The following is a 15,103-nucleotide window of genomic DNA, read 5'->3' as shown; positions in this document are numbered from 1 at the left end:
TTTTTTACAATTTTTTTTTCAATTCCAAAACACACGCATGACCTCCTTTCTGTTTTCTTGAGATGTCACGCAGCCCGTCAATCACTATTTCTTAGTTGCAACATATTGTTCGATTTTATTACTCCCCTCATGCCGCCTTTGATGCAAAAGCTTGCAGGGGTTGAACATGGTAGTTTACAGATTTACAACTGGAACATTGAAGAATTTAGGTTGGAATTGAGAACTACTCGGAACGAAAATTGGAATCTTTGGAATGGAATTTGAAGGAAATGGGTGAGAAAGAGAAACAACAAATGTTGTGGGAAGAACCGGTCACTACTTGAACAACAGGAAATTAAAACTATCAGAGACTTTTGAGATGAGATGATAAATCATGAAGATAATAAATTATGTCAATGGACAGTTTTGTTTTGAATGATAAGAGTTCATCGTTTTCGAATCGTTACTCATCATTCATCTCGTTGGCGTCCTTGTCACTGTCATCGGGCAAGAAGATCACAATTACGACCAACTGGAAACGAAAGATTGAATTTAAGATCACAACCGATGGGTTTACCTGGATAAAAAGAAGAACTGCAAAAATTGCATTTGGAATGAAAAAACCAAACGTTCGGAGGTAGACAATCTGCAACGTGTAAAATCACTAATATCGAGTATGGTTTTTCAGAATTTTCGGGCAAGTTCTACTCTCCTCTACTAATTCTACACATTTGGGATTTTAGTCATAATAGGACATTGTAGGTAGGACATAATAGGGCATCTGATTCATATTTTTGTTGAATATTTTTAATGGAAAAATCACTCTAGGAAAATGTGGAGCAGTTATTATTTTTGAACAATACATATGTTAATAGCAACTTCAACCTTTTTTTTTACAAAACATGTAGTTTTAAAATCACGCTCAATTGTAGAGTTTATTTGTTAAATTAATCCACCAGAAGTCCTCTTATATTTGTTTTATTAAATTGGCAACATTCGCTGTAACCAACATGTTCAAATAAAATAGAGCGCATAATATTTTAAAATTTAAGAGCACTAGCAACAGATTTTTGTCGGTGTCGGAAAATTAAAAAGTGTAGAAAAATTACCTCATAACTGTATTAAAATATATATTTAAAAAACATGTATTTTAATACAGTTGTGACGTCATAGACGTATGTAAAATACATTTTAAAACATTGTTTGAATAACACCATAACCAAAACTACAATTCTGATTAGAAATTGCACTGTTACTGTTTCTCAGGATTTGCTTTTTAACAATGTTCCATCTTAGAGCTTTGAAATCCATTTTCACTAGACCACCTACCATTGGAGCCATTACTGATCCAAGTCGACCTCCCGCATTACAAACACCTCTAGCCATACTTCTAACAGACGTTGGAAACAGCTCTGCTGAGTAGAGATGATTGATCTTCCACGTTGGGTCAATTCCTGCGGCTATCATTAACGATAGCATTATAATTACCCACCGCATGCATTGAATGTCGTAGTACTGGCTGTAAATGTGCAACCAATTATGTATACATACACTTGAAGGAAAATATTATAAAATCCTCACATTGGCAATATCATAAGTGCTGCCAAGCAACAGAGACCAACTGAAGAAATTGCAATCGCTCGTTTTGTTAAAAATCTATTGAGGAAGAAGGGGGTGAATCCTAAGATAAACTTCAAAATTCCCATAATAGTCATATTGTAGTATCGGTTGCCTGGGAGAACATCAATGGAGAAGTAAAAGCCAAATGAAACAATGGAAGAAGCCATAAATGAGTAGCACATGACAGCTGTTGGTTTTAGGAATCTTGTGGACCTGGAAAATCGAATATTACAATTAAGAAGATGAGTAATTATAATCTCACTTAAACAATGTTTTCCAAGTTTTCTTCTCATCAGTATGCGTTGGAGCACTGAAACCCAATATCTCGTGCCAACTTAGAATGCTGATATCATCTTCTTCTATATCTCTATTGTTATTCAACAATGTGATTTGCAGAGCTATCTTTTTCGCATCATTTTGCAAACCATTTGCAGATAGCCAACGGCAACTTTCCGAACAAGTTGCCAACTGAAAACTGAGAGCTTAAAAAATTTCAGGAAATTGTTTTATTAGGGTAATAGAGGGTAGCCGGCCAAAAATCCATAGAAACTAAAGTCCGGGCAACAGGTCACAAAGTAGTACTTTAGTTGTTAAAATTGCTTGAACAATTTTTAAATATATTAGTTGATAAAAAAATAGCCTACCGAAATAATTGCAATACAAGCACCGACAATTGCGAAGATTGTGTGATACGCGTACCAATTGAGGGTATACGATGCAGCCAGTGCTGTGACGGCCTGAAATTTGTTATAAAGTATATGCATTTTAAAATAACAATTATTAACGCAAGTAGAACTGACTCAAATTAAAGGTGGAGTACCGAAATTTGAGACTTTGTTTTTTATACTTAAAATGATCCAAATCTACCAAATTTTGAAATGAGACGTTCCGGAAATTTTTCAAAAAAAGTTATGAGCGTTTAAAGTGTTGGAAAAAATGATCAAATTTTATCAAAAACCTCAAATTTTTGACAACTTTTAAGTGTCGCAGGGGTTGGAACTTAATTTTTATTTGATAAGCACCCTTTAATGCATGTCTTGGTTACGTGATATTTCGATGATTAGGATGATCTTTCGGTGGATGCGGGCACAATTATGATACCATTCTAGGACGATAATTAAATCAACCGCCGCGACGCTGAAAAGCAGCACAAAAATTTGAGATTTTAGCTGAAAATTGATCATTTTTTTCCTAAACTTTAAGCGACCATAACTTTTTTTGGAAAAATTTTCAGAACGTCTCATTACGAAATTTGGTAGTTTTGGACCATTTTGGGTCTAAAAACGCAAAGCCTCAGATTTCGGTACTCCACCTTTAACTAATTAGAACCATTTAAAATAAACTAACCATTGACACACTCCATCCATTCAATGAAACTACTAGCAATCGGGACTTTGGTAGTTCAAATGCTTCAGTCAGAATCACAAAATTTGTGACCATGTAGCCACCGCAGAAGAATCCCATCGCAGCTAGTGTTGCATTGATTGTCATCCATGACAAATACATAGAGAAAGTTAGCAGGATATGTCCAATAGTAATCATTAGTAGGCAGCCTAAAAGCAACGTGACTTAATTAGGTTTTACAGTTAGATTTGCATTTTTCTAAAAATAGGTTTGCTTTTTGGAGCACTGGTGTGCATTTTCTCTTCAATTTTCTACCATAACTACAAGGATACTGCTGAAATGCACTTTCTCACCTAAATAAACGGGCTTCCTTCCTAGTCTATCTGATAAAAATCCGCAGACAAATGATCCAATGAGTGCTCCCCACATTAACAGACTGGACATCATTGCAGTTGTCTGATTGGAATTTTTCTGACACGCAAATCCGCGTTCAACTGATAAAGAGTAAAACTCGTTGTTTGGATTTAACTTCCAACTTTGTTCTGTTTCCCTAACTGTGTCGCACCATTCCTAAAAACATCTGATTAAAAAAAAACTGATTTTTTGTTTTTGAAATACCGGCGATGGTTCCATGAACGCAGTCATGAGCATTGCGGCTGCTACTGGAATATATCCAAGCTGGGTGAGAACTAGGAGACGGATTTCGTAGTAACTGAAAGATGGCTACAAATACAAAATTGATGTTTGCATTTAAGATTATTAAAATTATTTGAAATAATTTATTCGAAAAAGTGGTTATTGACACGATACTGTGTGTAGATTTTGGTCAAACATACAGGGTGGTCCATAATTATGGACCACCCTGTACATTCGTACAGGGGTGCGCGGCAAGCCAATTTTCGGCAATGTTGGCAATTTTAGCAATCGCCGACCCTGCCGATTGCCAGAAAATTTACAAAACCGGCAATTGCCGCAAATGCCGATTACCGGAAACCAGAATTGCCGGAAATATAAAATTGATACTTTTTGTAGATTTATGAGCCTAAACCGGGAATTTTGATGAACAAGTTTCTTTTTTCAAGCTCAAAATGCTTTAATCCTATAAGGGTTGACCGTTTTCTTTTAGAAAATCACTGACCGAATACTAAAAAAAAGGTGAAATTTTTTCAATTTCCGAAATATATGTACTTAGGTTTGAAAATTGCCGAAAATGTCCGGCAACCGGCAATTTCGGAAATTTCGGCAATTGCCGGAATCGCCGATTGCCGGAATTTTAATACTACAACATTCTTTGCATATTCAATAATAACTCACCCAAAGTCCTCTCTCATTCGTTTCCGGGGCTCTGTTAATTTCAATGGTCCTTTGTCATCTCGCTGCTCGGTTGCTACTTTGTCCGAGCTCACAGAGCTTACATCCAACCGTATACTTTCTTCTTCTTTCATCCTAAAGAAAAATGTTTAGATACACGTGTGAATTGTGCACAATTTCTGATAAGGACAGTTGAAAGATGAAGTTATTATTTCTAATCGCTTTTTTTGTTAAAGTGACGTCATATTATGATCAAACTGGTCTCTACGGAAACTAGGTAAGCACAGGAAGCAATCTCACTAAGTATGAGTAAAAAAACACACACATACACAGGAAAATGAAAAAAAAAGAAAAAGAAATTATGTGCGCAAGGACATAATATTTATGTGTCCAATTTATGTCACTGCTTTTGTCAGGTGAGTTTGACATTTTTTTGGTAAAAAAAATTTAAAAAAATGATGTGAATAGCATCGCTGCAAATGATAGGTTTTCAGAACATTTATTACGAATCTCCGGTTATTGAATCGTTGTGGTTGGGAAACGAAAACAGTTGATAAAGGGAGGGGAAGACATTTTTTGTTATTGTTAGAGGTTAAAGCTGACCGAAAATTGAAATTGACAATAATGCTTTCAAAAGTAGACTCGTTGACTCAAAAGTTTACCTTTTCCCATCATAGCCTCATATGATGAAAAAATAGTTTTGAATATTTCAAAGGTAAGACAGTAATTAGGAACGTTAAGAATGAGATCGTTAAAATTTATTGGGAGAACTTGTACTTTTAACATGGTTCTAAATTTTACTAGATATAATGGGATTTTAACATTTTTAAGAGACTACTACATAGAAATTGAAAATTAATGAGATTAACGCGTACATAAAAAAAGCCGAGAAAATGCACACTAACAGTAATCCTCATCGCATTTGCTTGCGCTGAAACAATCAAGGGACACATACAAGATGAGACAAGAGGAGTGTCGAAAAATTTATTGCAGATAGATGATTTCAATATACGTTGTTTGTGCTTTTTCTATAAAATTTTGAAACCTAATTGAATATTTGAAAAAAGGTTGATCCGGATGATCCCTTCTTCAAGTGCTATGAACTGCGAATCTTGGAGTCAGGTACACTGCCTGGCGATGCTCCCACTAGGCTATAATTTAAGCCACGTCCTAGTCGGGGACTGTGGCCGAAAATCCAGTCGTGGATTGCTCCACTACCCAATAGAGACTGGGTGAACCTAGGGGGTGAGGCCGGACTTGAACTCGTGGCCTCCAGATTGCTAGCGGCCACCACTACCGACTGAGCCACCCTGTCCTCCCCCCCCCCCCCCGCTTGAAGTTTCACTGTATCGATTTAAAAGAATTTTTAAGCGCTCATAATATATTAAATTATCATATATAACGTAGCAAAAACTGGAATAAACTGGCAACTTATATTTTTTAACATTCTAATTTGGAGTATTTAAGTGAACTAAAATATTTCAAGAATTTAAAAATATATAATTTTGAAATTATTTTTGTTACTCCGTAAAATTTAAATAAAACCAAAATTTTACATTTACAACAATATCGGACAAGAGCAATTTCCTTCTAAGCTAATTGTTTTGGTTCCTCGAAAAAACAACATAAGAAAAACAAATGTTAGGTTATGAAAATGAGACATAGAAAAGACGAGAGGGGGGCAAATCGATGCGGCTAATAATTAATAAAGCATAGAAAACGAGGAGCAGCATGACGACATGCACACGCGGTTCAATGAAAAGAAATTTGACCAAAAGCAAATAGATCAAACTTTGGTTCACACAAAACTAGGTTTTTTTTTCATCAAATACATATATACGTCATATTTGTTGTTAAACTGTACAGCAAACAATAATAAGGTCAGATAGTAGTTGACTTACGTTAACATATAGTTCTTCACTTTCTTCATATTTCTGTCTCTCTAGCAAATAAGTTTACATCATCGGGTGCTGGAAGATAATCATTTGGTTCAAAAAATGTGTGTTTTTCCATTTCAAAAAATAAATGTTAAAGAAAGAATTTGCAAGATGAAAAATCAAATCAAAAAATGTTTGTCATGAGATTGTTGGCTTTTTATCAGTATAAAGGGAAAGAATTTTGTGATTCGTAATTAAACGAGAAGTTCAAAAAATTAATGTTTATTCAAAGAAATTTGCATCATTACTCTTTCGTAACATTTGCAGTAAAACCTCTGAAAATAAATCAAGACAAAAAAAAATTTTATAAAAAATTTTATAACAACATTTCTAAATAAATGTTTTCTTACAATGAATGATTTTAAAAAAACTATTCACAGACAACCAGCAATAAGTCAATGACAAAGAAAATTGGTATAAAATGACCTCAACATAACGTGTGTTACTTCTTCTTTGCTATGTGGCTCCTTGGAATGATGGAGTGTGGAGAGCAGCGAGACAGCAGACGCTATGCAAGATTTAACGTGTGAGAGCTCTCCCAGAATGTATGATGAGTTCGTACTACGAGTTCTTTTTTGAACAATTTTTTTCTTTTAGATAGCTCAGCTTATATGTAATTAAAATCAGCTAAAATCGCATTTTTCGCAGAAAAATGAATAAAACATTAAAAGGAAATGCAATACTAGTTTTCAAAAAGCATTCAAGGTGCAATACTAATATAGAGTGTGAATCTAATAAACAGGCCATACCAATGGAAAAATTACGGTAACTTTTATTCTATTGTATTGAAATTGTTAGCTCATCATTATTTTACAAACCCTGCCACCACGGAATAATGGGAAACAAGAATAATACAATATACAACAAATCAAATGCAGTGTCTACAAAAACTAAAAAATCTCTAGCAGAAAAAGTGTTTGAACCATCAGGTGATCATTAGCTCACAGGAGACTAGCAATTGTTTTTTGGAACAATGTTAATTTCCGCTCATGAAAACGCCACACCGACTTTTTCACGTCTGCATGGAGCTGGAGAGCGATATTGAACCAGCGACCTCTCGGACGCTAGCTACGCGCACTACCTGTTGCGCCACCTTGCAACAGCCAGAGGATAATGTTTGTAACTTTATAACTCAAACTGCAAGAAAATTACTCAAAGTTTCTTGTTTAGGCGAAAAACAGAACCACGTGAAGCTAATAATGTGACGTAGACAACACTGGTTCATTAAGTTTTTTTTAAACCAAAGTTGTTGAAATAGCAAAAAAATTGTCAACGTTTTACACATATGACTGAGTATAATATTATCACAAGCTATTTTAGTTCACTAGAGCATGAAAAACCGAGAACAAATCTCACGATTAACAAAGATCATAAGATTTATTTATAGAAGGCGAATTTGAGCGGAAATTGAAAAATACGGCTTTTCCCACACATCTCAAAGCACAGCAACAACGATGACAAAAATATTGTCATCTCTGTTTGCACAACCTTTAAGATGTGTTGAGAGTAAATAATTTACACATTTTTTTCCTAAGCAATGACGTGTCATATCTCCCGGTTACACTTTTATTAACTTTAATACATATAAATGAAATTAAATTATGCCATAGTTAATAACAATAATTTTCATGTAAGAGTATGTTCTAAGCGAGTTTGAGAAAAGCAGATGATTTTTATATGCAATCTAATAACCTAAAAAGGTTCAGGGAATCTTTGCAGCTGTTCTTGAAATTGTTCTAGAATTGGTTTCTAAGTTTAACAACATATCAAATAGTCTTGTAGAACCAAATCTTTGAAACCCAATAGCTTCGTATTTATTTTTCTATTTGAGACAATTTTTATTTTTTCAGATGAAACCCACAGTGTTATTTGATTTTTTACCGAAACTTTTAAAATGCGGAATATCAAACTGTTATTTTAAAAACTACACTCAAAATAATAAAACTGCGTGGCGTGTACTGCAGAAAACCTAATATTTAGGCCCCGCCTTTTAATCGTCCACTCACGGGGAAAACGCAAAAAGCGGTACCCCAGGCAATATCAGCCGCCGACATCATTCGAGGTCCGCGCACCACACTATTTTTCTCACTGTTGGCGTGGCGAGCTGTCCCCCCCTCCCCTATTTTTGTCTTTTCCCCGTGAGTGGACGATTAAAAGGCGGGGCCTAAATATTAGGTTTTCTGCAGTACACGCCACGCAGTTTTATTATTTTGAGTAACACAATAAAAAACTACAAAAAAATTCAAGATTGATTAGGAAAAAATACAACGGCGTTCCTGAATGGCAATGACCGGAAAAGGTGTATGGTTCAAGGGCAGTAACAAAAGTATACGCAACTGTTCTGTGTTCTAAGTAAAAGTGCAAAGCTTTTTGGCTGTACTTTTTCAAATTTTCACAGTGTTGATTGGCATTCAGGAATTGAAAAGTGGGAAATCGGTAGAGAAAAGGATATGTAATTATATAATAGTTCCTAAAAAGAAGAAAAGAACATTAACAATGAGTGCTTCAGTTGAGTATTGTCATCTAAAAAAGAAATTTCAATAGTTGACTTTTCAGCAAATAATCTGAACACTTTTATAGCCATAGAAAGTTAAAAATGAAATGAATTAAATTTAGTTGAACTATTCATTTTTGTTGCGCGTATTGCAGCAGCCAAATAGAGTTGTTATTCAATTTTCACATTTTATTCTGTTTTTTTTTTACCAAAATTTTTTTTACTAAAATGTACCGAGATACTGTTTTTCTAACCCACAACAATTTAATTTTTTCAATGATGAGTTTTTTTTAAAGTTTTATATTCATTTTCTTTGAAGATATCTGAAAATCTGGAAATATTGTTTTTTTTTTTAATTTTGTTAAATTTTTTTCAAATAACGGGAATGGGAACCCTGCAAAGCTTTTTTTCTTTAAAAAACCACGGATCAAAATCCCAAAGCCTCTCGTTTATTTTTCATCGTTAATTATTTATCAAAAGTTCTGAAGTTCAGGAATCACAATTCGCTCTGATTCAAAATAACTTTTTATTTTTTAATTTGAACCCATATTTCAAAAAAAAAAATCCATTTTCAATTAAATCGCGGCCTAGATACCCAAAAGCACAGAGCACAAGGGTAACCCGGGCTAGGCGATTCCATTTGGCGGGGTGCCAAATTTCAACACTTTCTGCATCTATACCGCTCTCTTTCAGCGAGAGAGTATTGGCTGTGCCCTCTCTTCAAAACACGCTATTTTATATATCAATTTGTTCTGTCTGCACTGAGCAGATGTGGACACAATGAAAAGGAAATATTATAGGATAAAATGGTGAAATTTTATTTTGAAACATAAAATTAATTATATTTTTATACAGGTAATTCTTCAATGCAAGTTATTCTCACGTTCTGGGCAGAACTGGTAAAAAATGCATATTCACGAATGAATTTAGAACTGATACAACTGTAGTACAATTAAAAACAGCTTTTTTTGCCAGATGTCCGTTGGCATCAGTAAAAATATATGAAAATATTTGACACGAATCTTTACTGTTATAAATGTTTCGATAAAGTTAACGATAGTCAATTAAAAATCACTCAAATTAGAGCAAAGGGCTAACTTAGGCAAAACCTTGAAATCAAAATTGTAGATTTTGTTCCTTTTTTAACTTTCGATTTTCCGTAAAGTTAAAAATATTCTAAAACATTTTAAAAATGTTTCTGAAATATATAATTCTTTGATATATCCATACGACAAATTGTATTATATTTAAATTTCAAAATTAGTTTTAAAAAAATTCTGTTATAATATAAATCAATTATTGTTTCAGTGAACCATTGAATACTCGACAATTTTATTCACAAACCGGAGGATAGCCTTTCTCTCCTGCTGTCTATCAAATAGTGACGCAGAGACGAATTAATGCATTTTCTTGTCAACAGAGCGCAGTTGCACCAAAAAGACGTCGTGGCATTTTATGACTTCCATGTACTTTATAGTTGTTCTACGTTGCTTTCTTGTTTTAAGTTGTATTTTTGCAGACAGAATGTCCTTACTTTGGTCATTAAAACATTTCGATGCATATCGAAAGCCAATGGACGACTTTCGGGTCAAAACATTGTCCGGTGGATTAGGTGAGGAGGCGACAAGGCAATGAGTTTGAATAAGTAATCGATATTTCAGTCACCCTAATAGCCACGATAGCAATAGTACTCCTAATTGTGCTAGAAACAAAACAGTTTTTGTCGACTGAAGTGCTGGAGCATTTGTTCGTGGATTCAACTACATCGGATGAACGAGTACATATTGAATTTGACATCACTTTCACCAAGTTGCCATGTAACTGTGAGTATTTTTATGGAAAATCAAAAGTTTAAATTAATAAAATAACCCCCAGAATGAGGGAAGCGACTGAATAGAGAATTCAAAGATTTGAAATCAAGATAAATTTTTTCATGTTGAAAAAAAAGTGTACTCAAAAAAGTAAGCGCTTATCTTTAAAATAAATTGAAAGCTCATAGGAGTGAAATTTTACTATGATAACTATGGTCAACTTGTACTTGCTAGTACAGTGAGAACATCTAGGCTATATAAAATGCAAATGTTAAATGCAAATTGATAGTGTTTTCAAATTTTTCAGTTATCACTGTAGACGTAATGGATGTTAGTAGTGAAGCCCAGGAAAACATCAACGACGACATTTATCGGCTTCGCTTGGACCCTGAAGGTCGGAACATATCTGAGAGTGCTCAAAAAATAGAAATCAATCAGAATAAGACAAGTGTGGAGACGACGGATGTGATTCAAGAAGTCAAATGTGGCAGTTGTTATGGAGCGGCTGCAGATGGAATGTTAGTTGTTAGCAAATTGAGAACTTTTAATATATTAATTAATTAATAACTAATATGTTCTTACAGATGTTGTAACACATGCGATGATGTTAAAAGCGCTTACGCAGTCAAAGGATGGCAAGTGAATATTGAGGAAGTTGAGCAGTGCAAGGTTATTTTAGTTTTAAAAACCCATGAGAAATTACATAAGTATTCAGAACGACAAGTGGGTCAAAGAGTTCAATGAGCACAAAAATGAAGGATGCAGAGTTTATGGAACAGTGAAAGTAGCCAAAGTTGCAGGAAACTTTCATCTTGCTCCAGGAGACCCACATCAAGCAATGAGATCCCATGGTAAGCTTTTAGTTGAAGTTCAAAAATTACTAAAAGGAGCGGGATAGCTCAGTCGGTAGTGGTGGCCGCTAGCAATCTGGAGGTCACACGTTCAAATCCGGCCTCACCCCCAGGTTCAACTAGCCTCTATTGGGAAGTGGAGCTATCCACGACTGGATTATCGGCCACAGTCCCCGGCTAGGACGTGGCTTAAGAAGCCCAGTGGGAGCACCACCGGCAATGTACCTGACTCGCAGTGCATAGCGCTTGAGGAACAGATCGTTCTTAAATCCTTTAATATTTTCAAAACACATTTTTTAAGTCCACGACCTTCACAATCTGGACCCAGTGAAATTTGACGCCTCCCACACAGTTAACCACGTGTCGTTCGGAAAGTCGTTCCCCGGAAAGAACTATCCACTAGATGGAAAAGTGAATACGGACAATCGAGGAGGAATTATGTACCAGTACTACGTGAAAGTAGTTCCTACAAGATATGACTACTTGGATGGACGTGTCGATCAGAGCCATCAGTTTTCGGTGACAACTCACAAGAAGGATTTGGGATTCCGTTAGTTTGCCAGTGAGATTGAGTTAAAAAATAATGTGTTTTTATTTTTCAGGCCAATCCGGACTTCCTGGTTTCTTTTTGCAGTACGAATTTAGTCCGTTGATGGTGCAATATGAAGAATTCAGACAGTAAGTTATATTCTTAAAAATTATGTAGTTTGAAGGCAACAGAACAAAATTCACGAAAGTAAAAAAATAATTTAAGTCACCTTGATTACACACATAAATATTCAAAATTTTCCACAATACTTATAATTATGTCCTAATTTTCAGATCCTTCGCCTCATTTCTAGTCTCACTGTGTGCCATCGTCGGAGGTGTCTTCGCAATGGCTCAACTTGTCGATATCACAATTTATCATTCATCTCGTTATATGAAGAGCCGAATTGCCGGGGGAAAACTTACTTAATCATGTTCTATTTATTTTGGAAATCGGGTTGCCACAGGTCTTTAGCTTGTTCTGTTTAGTATTTATCTGGCTTTGTTACATTTTTTACTCCATTGGAACTATTAATTTATTCTATTTTAATTGTAGCATTTTTCAGTTCAGAACGGTTTTCTATAAAAAATACAAGACGTTGTCATGATTTTTTAAATCACTTTTCCACGCGAATTTTGGTTTTTTCGTTAATAATCGTTCTATTTTTTTTTCAAAAATCAAGATGTCCTCTCTCATTTTTTTCATAATCTTTTCTTCTCTAGTGACTACATCAACGGCTTAAATATCAATAATCAAGCCGCTGTAGTCATATGTTTTATATGCGCATCACTTCGCCTTCCCACCTTTCCTCTCAACACACCACTCGACAAAGAGGGTGCCCCACAGACACCCTTCAGGCGCGTTGCGGTCGCGCGCGCGGTTTTTTCATTTGAATATATGTGCCCCTTTCTTTCTTTCTATTAAGATTTTTTAGGATTTCCGGTGATGATTTAGGGTTTTGTGCTATTTTTTGTCTTAACTTTCTTTTTTGCTTGTTTGGTGTTTTCTTAAAACTTATAGGTGTAATATTTTGAATGATAAACTATATTTTTCCAGGTTATCTTCCAAAAATCACAAACAACAAAAAATGAAGCCGGCACCAAATGCCGGTCCGTCATCGTCTAGCGGATCAAACGCGCCAAGTTCAACCGAAAAGGTAAAACTTTAAATTTTCTTGAACTAAAATTATATCTGACAAAACTGTCCAGAAAATGTATCCGGCTCTTCCTCTAATTAAAAATAAATATTTTCAAATTTAAATTTTACCGAGACAACAAGAATTTTTCAGAAAATCATTATGGTTGCCACTGAACAACGTCTCTACGAGCTGGCTTGCAAAGCCCGTGCCAAAGGGATGTTCGTGAGAATTCCACCGTCACATAAGCGTGCTCGTGCTGTTGCCGAAGAAATGGCCAAGTTCATGGCATACGAGAGATACACAGTTGTGAAGCCGCTTGCCGACCTCACCGATGTTCATCAGGCAATCAAGGATCTTAGTTTTGTCAAGACGGAGAAGGTGAGCTAGTTTCAGAATTGGTTTTATATATAATTAATGATCAGGAATTCCAGCTGAATCAACGTCCAGGCTACAGCCACATTATGACTGTGCTCAAGGAAGAGTTCCAGAACTATTCGGCACTGGCTCATCAGCGCGGCCTTGACGAGAGAGGGGAGATTTACCAGCTTCTGGCCCATTATCCGAAGCTTGGCTTGATTCTTCAAAGAATCACTCAGCGACGTCCACTTCGTTACGGCGGAGTCATTGATGAGAAGCATGCATGCACTCGTTAGTATTGATAGATTTATGTATAAAAAAAACCAAACAATTTTTTGTTTCAGATATCAAGAAAACGTCCATTCAAGTTGCTAGTTTTCTCAACAACAAGACTCGCGAACGCGTAGTGAATCCAGTTGGAATTAGATGTGAAGTTTGTGAGAAAGAGTGAGTTGATTTTCATTTCAACTTTTATTCAAATATTTTTCTTCAGAGTAGAGGCCGCTGCAAATGAAAAGCTAGATGTTATGCATCAGCGACTTGAAGAGGAGATGAACGATTTCACCGTAGACGCTAGCCTCCAACCACATAGCTTCGAAAAAACATTCAAAATGTCGAAGGTCAACATCGATGGCATTGAAAGTCAGGACTACGTGAAGCCGATCGACACTCTCAGAAAAATCTGGAACATGGACCTGGCTGGTATCGATAATAGAGAGATGTTGTTCAAGAAACGCATTCAACAGCAGAAGCTCACTGCAATGTTCAATATTTATAACGATAAAGAAATTGGCGAAGAGCTAGATGGAGTTGTCAAAGAGATAGAGACACTGGCAAACGACATTCAGGAGAAGGACGCGGAAACTGTCACTCAACTGCAGGTTTTGAAGGAATCGTTTGGTGGCGCTTGGGAAAAGGCTCGCAAGTGCTTGGGCACCAAGTCGGCTTTGTCATCGGATGACAGAAACATTCGAAGACTCCAGGAAAAACTTGAAGAAGCGGAAAAGGAAAATGCAAAATTGCGTAGTCTATTGGAAAAGGAAAAGGCCAAGAACCGTTCGGACGATGGGAAGCACAGCTCAAAGTACTTGAAAAAGGATAAAGGTCGCGATAAGGATGAGGAAGACGAGCGTCGCGAACGCAAGCACAAAGTCAAGGACCGAGACGAGGCTTCGTCCTCCTCCTCCTCCCATTCTTTTTCAGCCAAGCGTAAGCATTGACTGTCTTTAGCTTGAATGTTCTCAAAACAAGTTTCGAAACAAAAAAAAATATTTGTTCCCATTCCATTTCATTTCTTAGGCATAAAATGAAAGTTCATTCACCGCTTTAATAAAATAACAATTGTGGTTGTTCAAAGCTTTATATTGCCATCTCTGTTGCACCATGTCACATCTCCACCCGATTCAACTGTTTCAGGAATTGCATTGTTTTCTTCGTATCTCTTCATCATTCATCCTGTGTTTTGTTTAAATATCACCTATTTTCACCTTTATTTTATTATCCTTTAAAAATTATTTTGAATGTTAACCATAAAAATAATGAATTTATAATATCAAATTACTTTTTGATGAATTAAATTTTGACGAGATCTCGGGCGCTGTATGTAATGCCATTATTTTTTTGATGCTTCGAAAAATATTTCAGTGTGTAGAAAAAAGTGAGAGCAACAGCTTGTTAGTTAAGCTTTTTTCCGAAATTTTCATTTTCAGAGTTATATATACTAATTTTGATT

The 15,103-nt window shown here is 35.6% G+C and overlaps 3 protein-coding genes, 1 long non-coding RNA gene and 1 other non-coding gene across 8 annotated transcripts; 2 read left to right on the top strand and 3 right to left on the bottom strand.

Annotated features, from left to right (window-relative positions):
• Positions 1–103: 103 nt before the first annotated feature.
• Positions 104–6,224, bottom strand: K09E9.1 (Major facilitator superfamily (MFS) profile domain-containing protein; the record flags this gene model as incomplete). Of its 3 annotated transcripts, none has more annotated exons than NM_001381172.3 (11): positions 104–511; positions 557–625; positions 1,309–1,498; positions 1,561–1,812; positions 1,862–2,067; positions 2,244–2,336; positions 2,947–3,152; positions 3,297–3,513; positions 3,562–3,655; positions 4,258–4,389; positions 6,156–6,224. In NM_001381172.3, 10 exons carry the CDS (start codon positions 4,386–4,388, stop codon positions 443–445), a joined length of 1,527 nt encoding a protein of 508 aa, NP_001366851.1. The 3 variants fall into 3 exon arrangements, with proteins under 3 accessions (NP_001366851.1, NP_001368581.1, NP_001300369.1); NM_001381171.1 differs by having other exon boundaries at positions 443–511; positions 6,156–6,184; NM_001313440.4 differs by lacking the exons at positions 4,258–4,389; positions 6,156–6,224 and having other exon boundaries at positions 443–511; positions 3,562–3,594.
• An 878-nt stretch (positions 6,225–7,102) lies between these two features.
• K09E9.5 lies at positions 7,103–7,233 on the bottom strand. The gene has a single exon (NR_003487.1). It is a non-coding gene; the product is annotated as a small nucleolar RNA K09E9.5 (small nucleolar RNA).
• Positions 7,234–8,893: 1,660 nt separating this feature from the next.
• linc-118 lies at positions 8,894–9,309 on the bottom strand. Its single transcript, NR_102241.1, has 2 exons — positions 9,209–9,309; positions 8,894–8,908 (listed from the first exon to the last, which is right to left on the bottom strand). It is a non-coding gene; the product is annotated as a long non-coding RNA linc-118 (long non-coding RNA).
• Positions 9,310–10,204: 895 nt separating this feature from the next.
• ergi-3 (Endoplasmic reticulum-Golgi intermediate compartment protein 3) lies at positions 10,205–12,482 on the top strand. The gene is made up of 8 exons (NM_001383686.2): positions 10,205–10,297; positions 10,347–10,508; positions 10,804–11,014; positions 11,081–11,165; positions 11,212–11,347; positions 11,649–11,897; positions 11,950–12,025; positions 12,170–12,482. The coding sequence occupies exons 1-8, from the start codon at positions 10,210–10,212 to the stop codon at positions 12,303–12,305; spliced, it is 1,143 nt and encodes a 380-aa protein (NP_001369981.1). The 5' UTR covers positions 10,205–10,209; the 3' UTR covers positions 12,306–12,482.
• A 446-nt stretch (positions 12,483–12,928) lies between these two features.
• K09E9.3 (Transcription initiation factor TFIID subunit 5) lies at positions 12,929–14,958 on the top strand. Of its 2 annotated transcripts, none has more exons than NM_001375184.3 (5): positions 12,929–13,032; positions 13,165–13,392; positions 13,437–13,662; positions 13,716–13,818; positions 13,865–14,929. In NM_001375184.3, the coding sequence occupies exons 1-5, from the start codon at positions 12,964–12,966 to the stop codon at positions 14,589–14,591; spliced, it is 1,353 nt and encodes a 450-aa protein (NP_001362109.1). In that variant the 5' UTR covers positions 12,929–12,963; the 3' UTR covers positions 14,592–14,929. The 2 variants fall into 2 exon arrangements, with proteins under 2 accessions (NP_001362109.1, NP_001362108.1); NM_001375183.1 differs by having other exon boundaries at positions 12,933–13,032; positions 13,446–13,662; positions 13,865–14,958.
• Positions 14,959–15,103: the final 145 nt, after the last annotated feature.

Source organism: Caenorhabditis elegans, chromosome X, assembly GCF_000002985.6.
Source record: "Caenorhabditis elegans chromosome X".
In the NCBI taxonomy this organism is placed as follows: Eukaryota; Metazoa; Nematoda; class Chromadorea; order Rhabditida; family Rhabditidae; genus Caenorhabditis; species Caenorhabditis elegans.
This window is presented reverse-complemented; position numbering and strand designations above follow the sequence as displayed.

Excerpts from the sequence above, each read along its gene's own strand:
- ergi-3 (NM_001383686.2), top strand. The coding sequence starts at position 10,210 with ATGTCCTTACTTTGGTCATTAAAACATTTCGATGCATATCGAAAGCCA. Across the intron at positions 10,509-10,803 it reads CACCAAGTTGCCATGTAACT|TTATCACTGTAGACGTAATG; the intron begins GTGAGTATTTTT and ends CAAATTTTTCAG. Across the intron at positions 11,015-11,080 it reads GGAGCGGCTGCAGATGGAAT|ATGTTGTAACACATGCGATG; the intron begins GTTAGTTGTTAG and ends ATGTTCTTACAG.
- K09E9.3 (NM_001375184.3), top strand. The coding sequence starts at position 12,964 with ATGAAGCCGGCACCAAATGCCGGTCCGTCATCGTCTAGCGGATCAAAC. Across the intron at positions 13,393-13,436 it reads GTTTTGTCAAGACGGAGAAG|GAATTCCAGCTGAATCAACG; the intron begins GTGAGCTAGTTT and ends ATTAATGATCAG. Across the intron at positions 13,663-13,715 it reads TGAGAAGCATGCATGCACTC|ATATCAAGAAAACGTCCATT; the intron begins GTTAGTATTGAT and ends TTTTTGTTTCAG.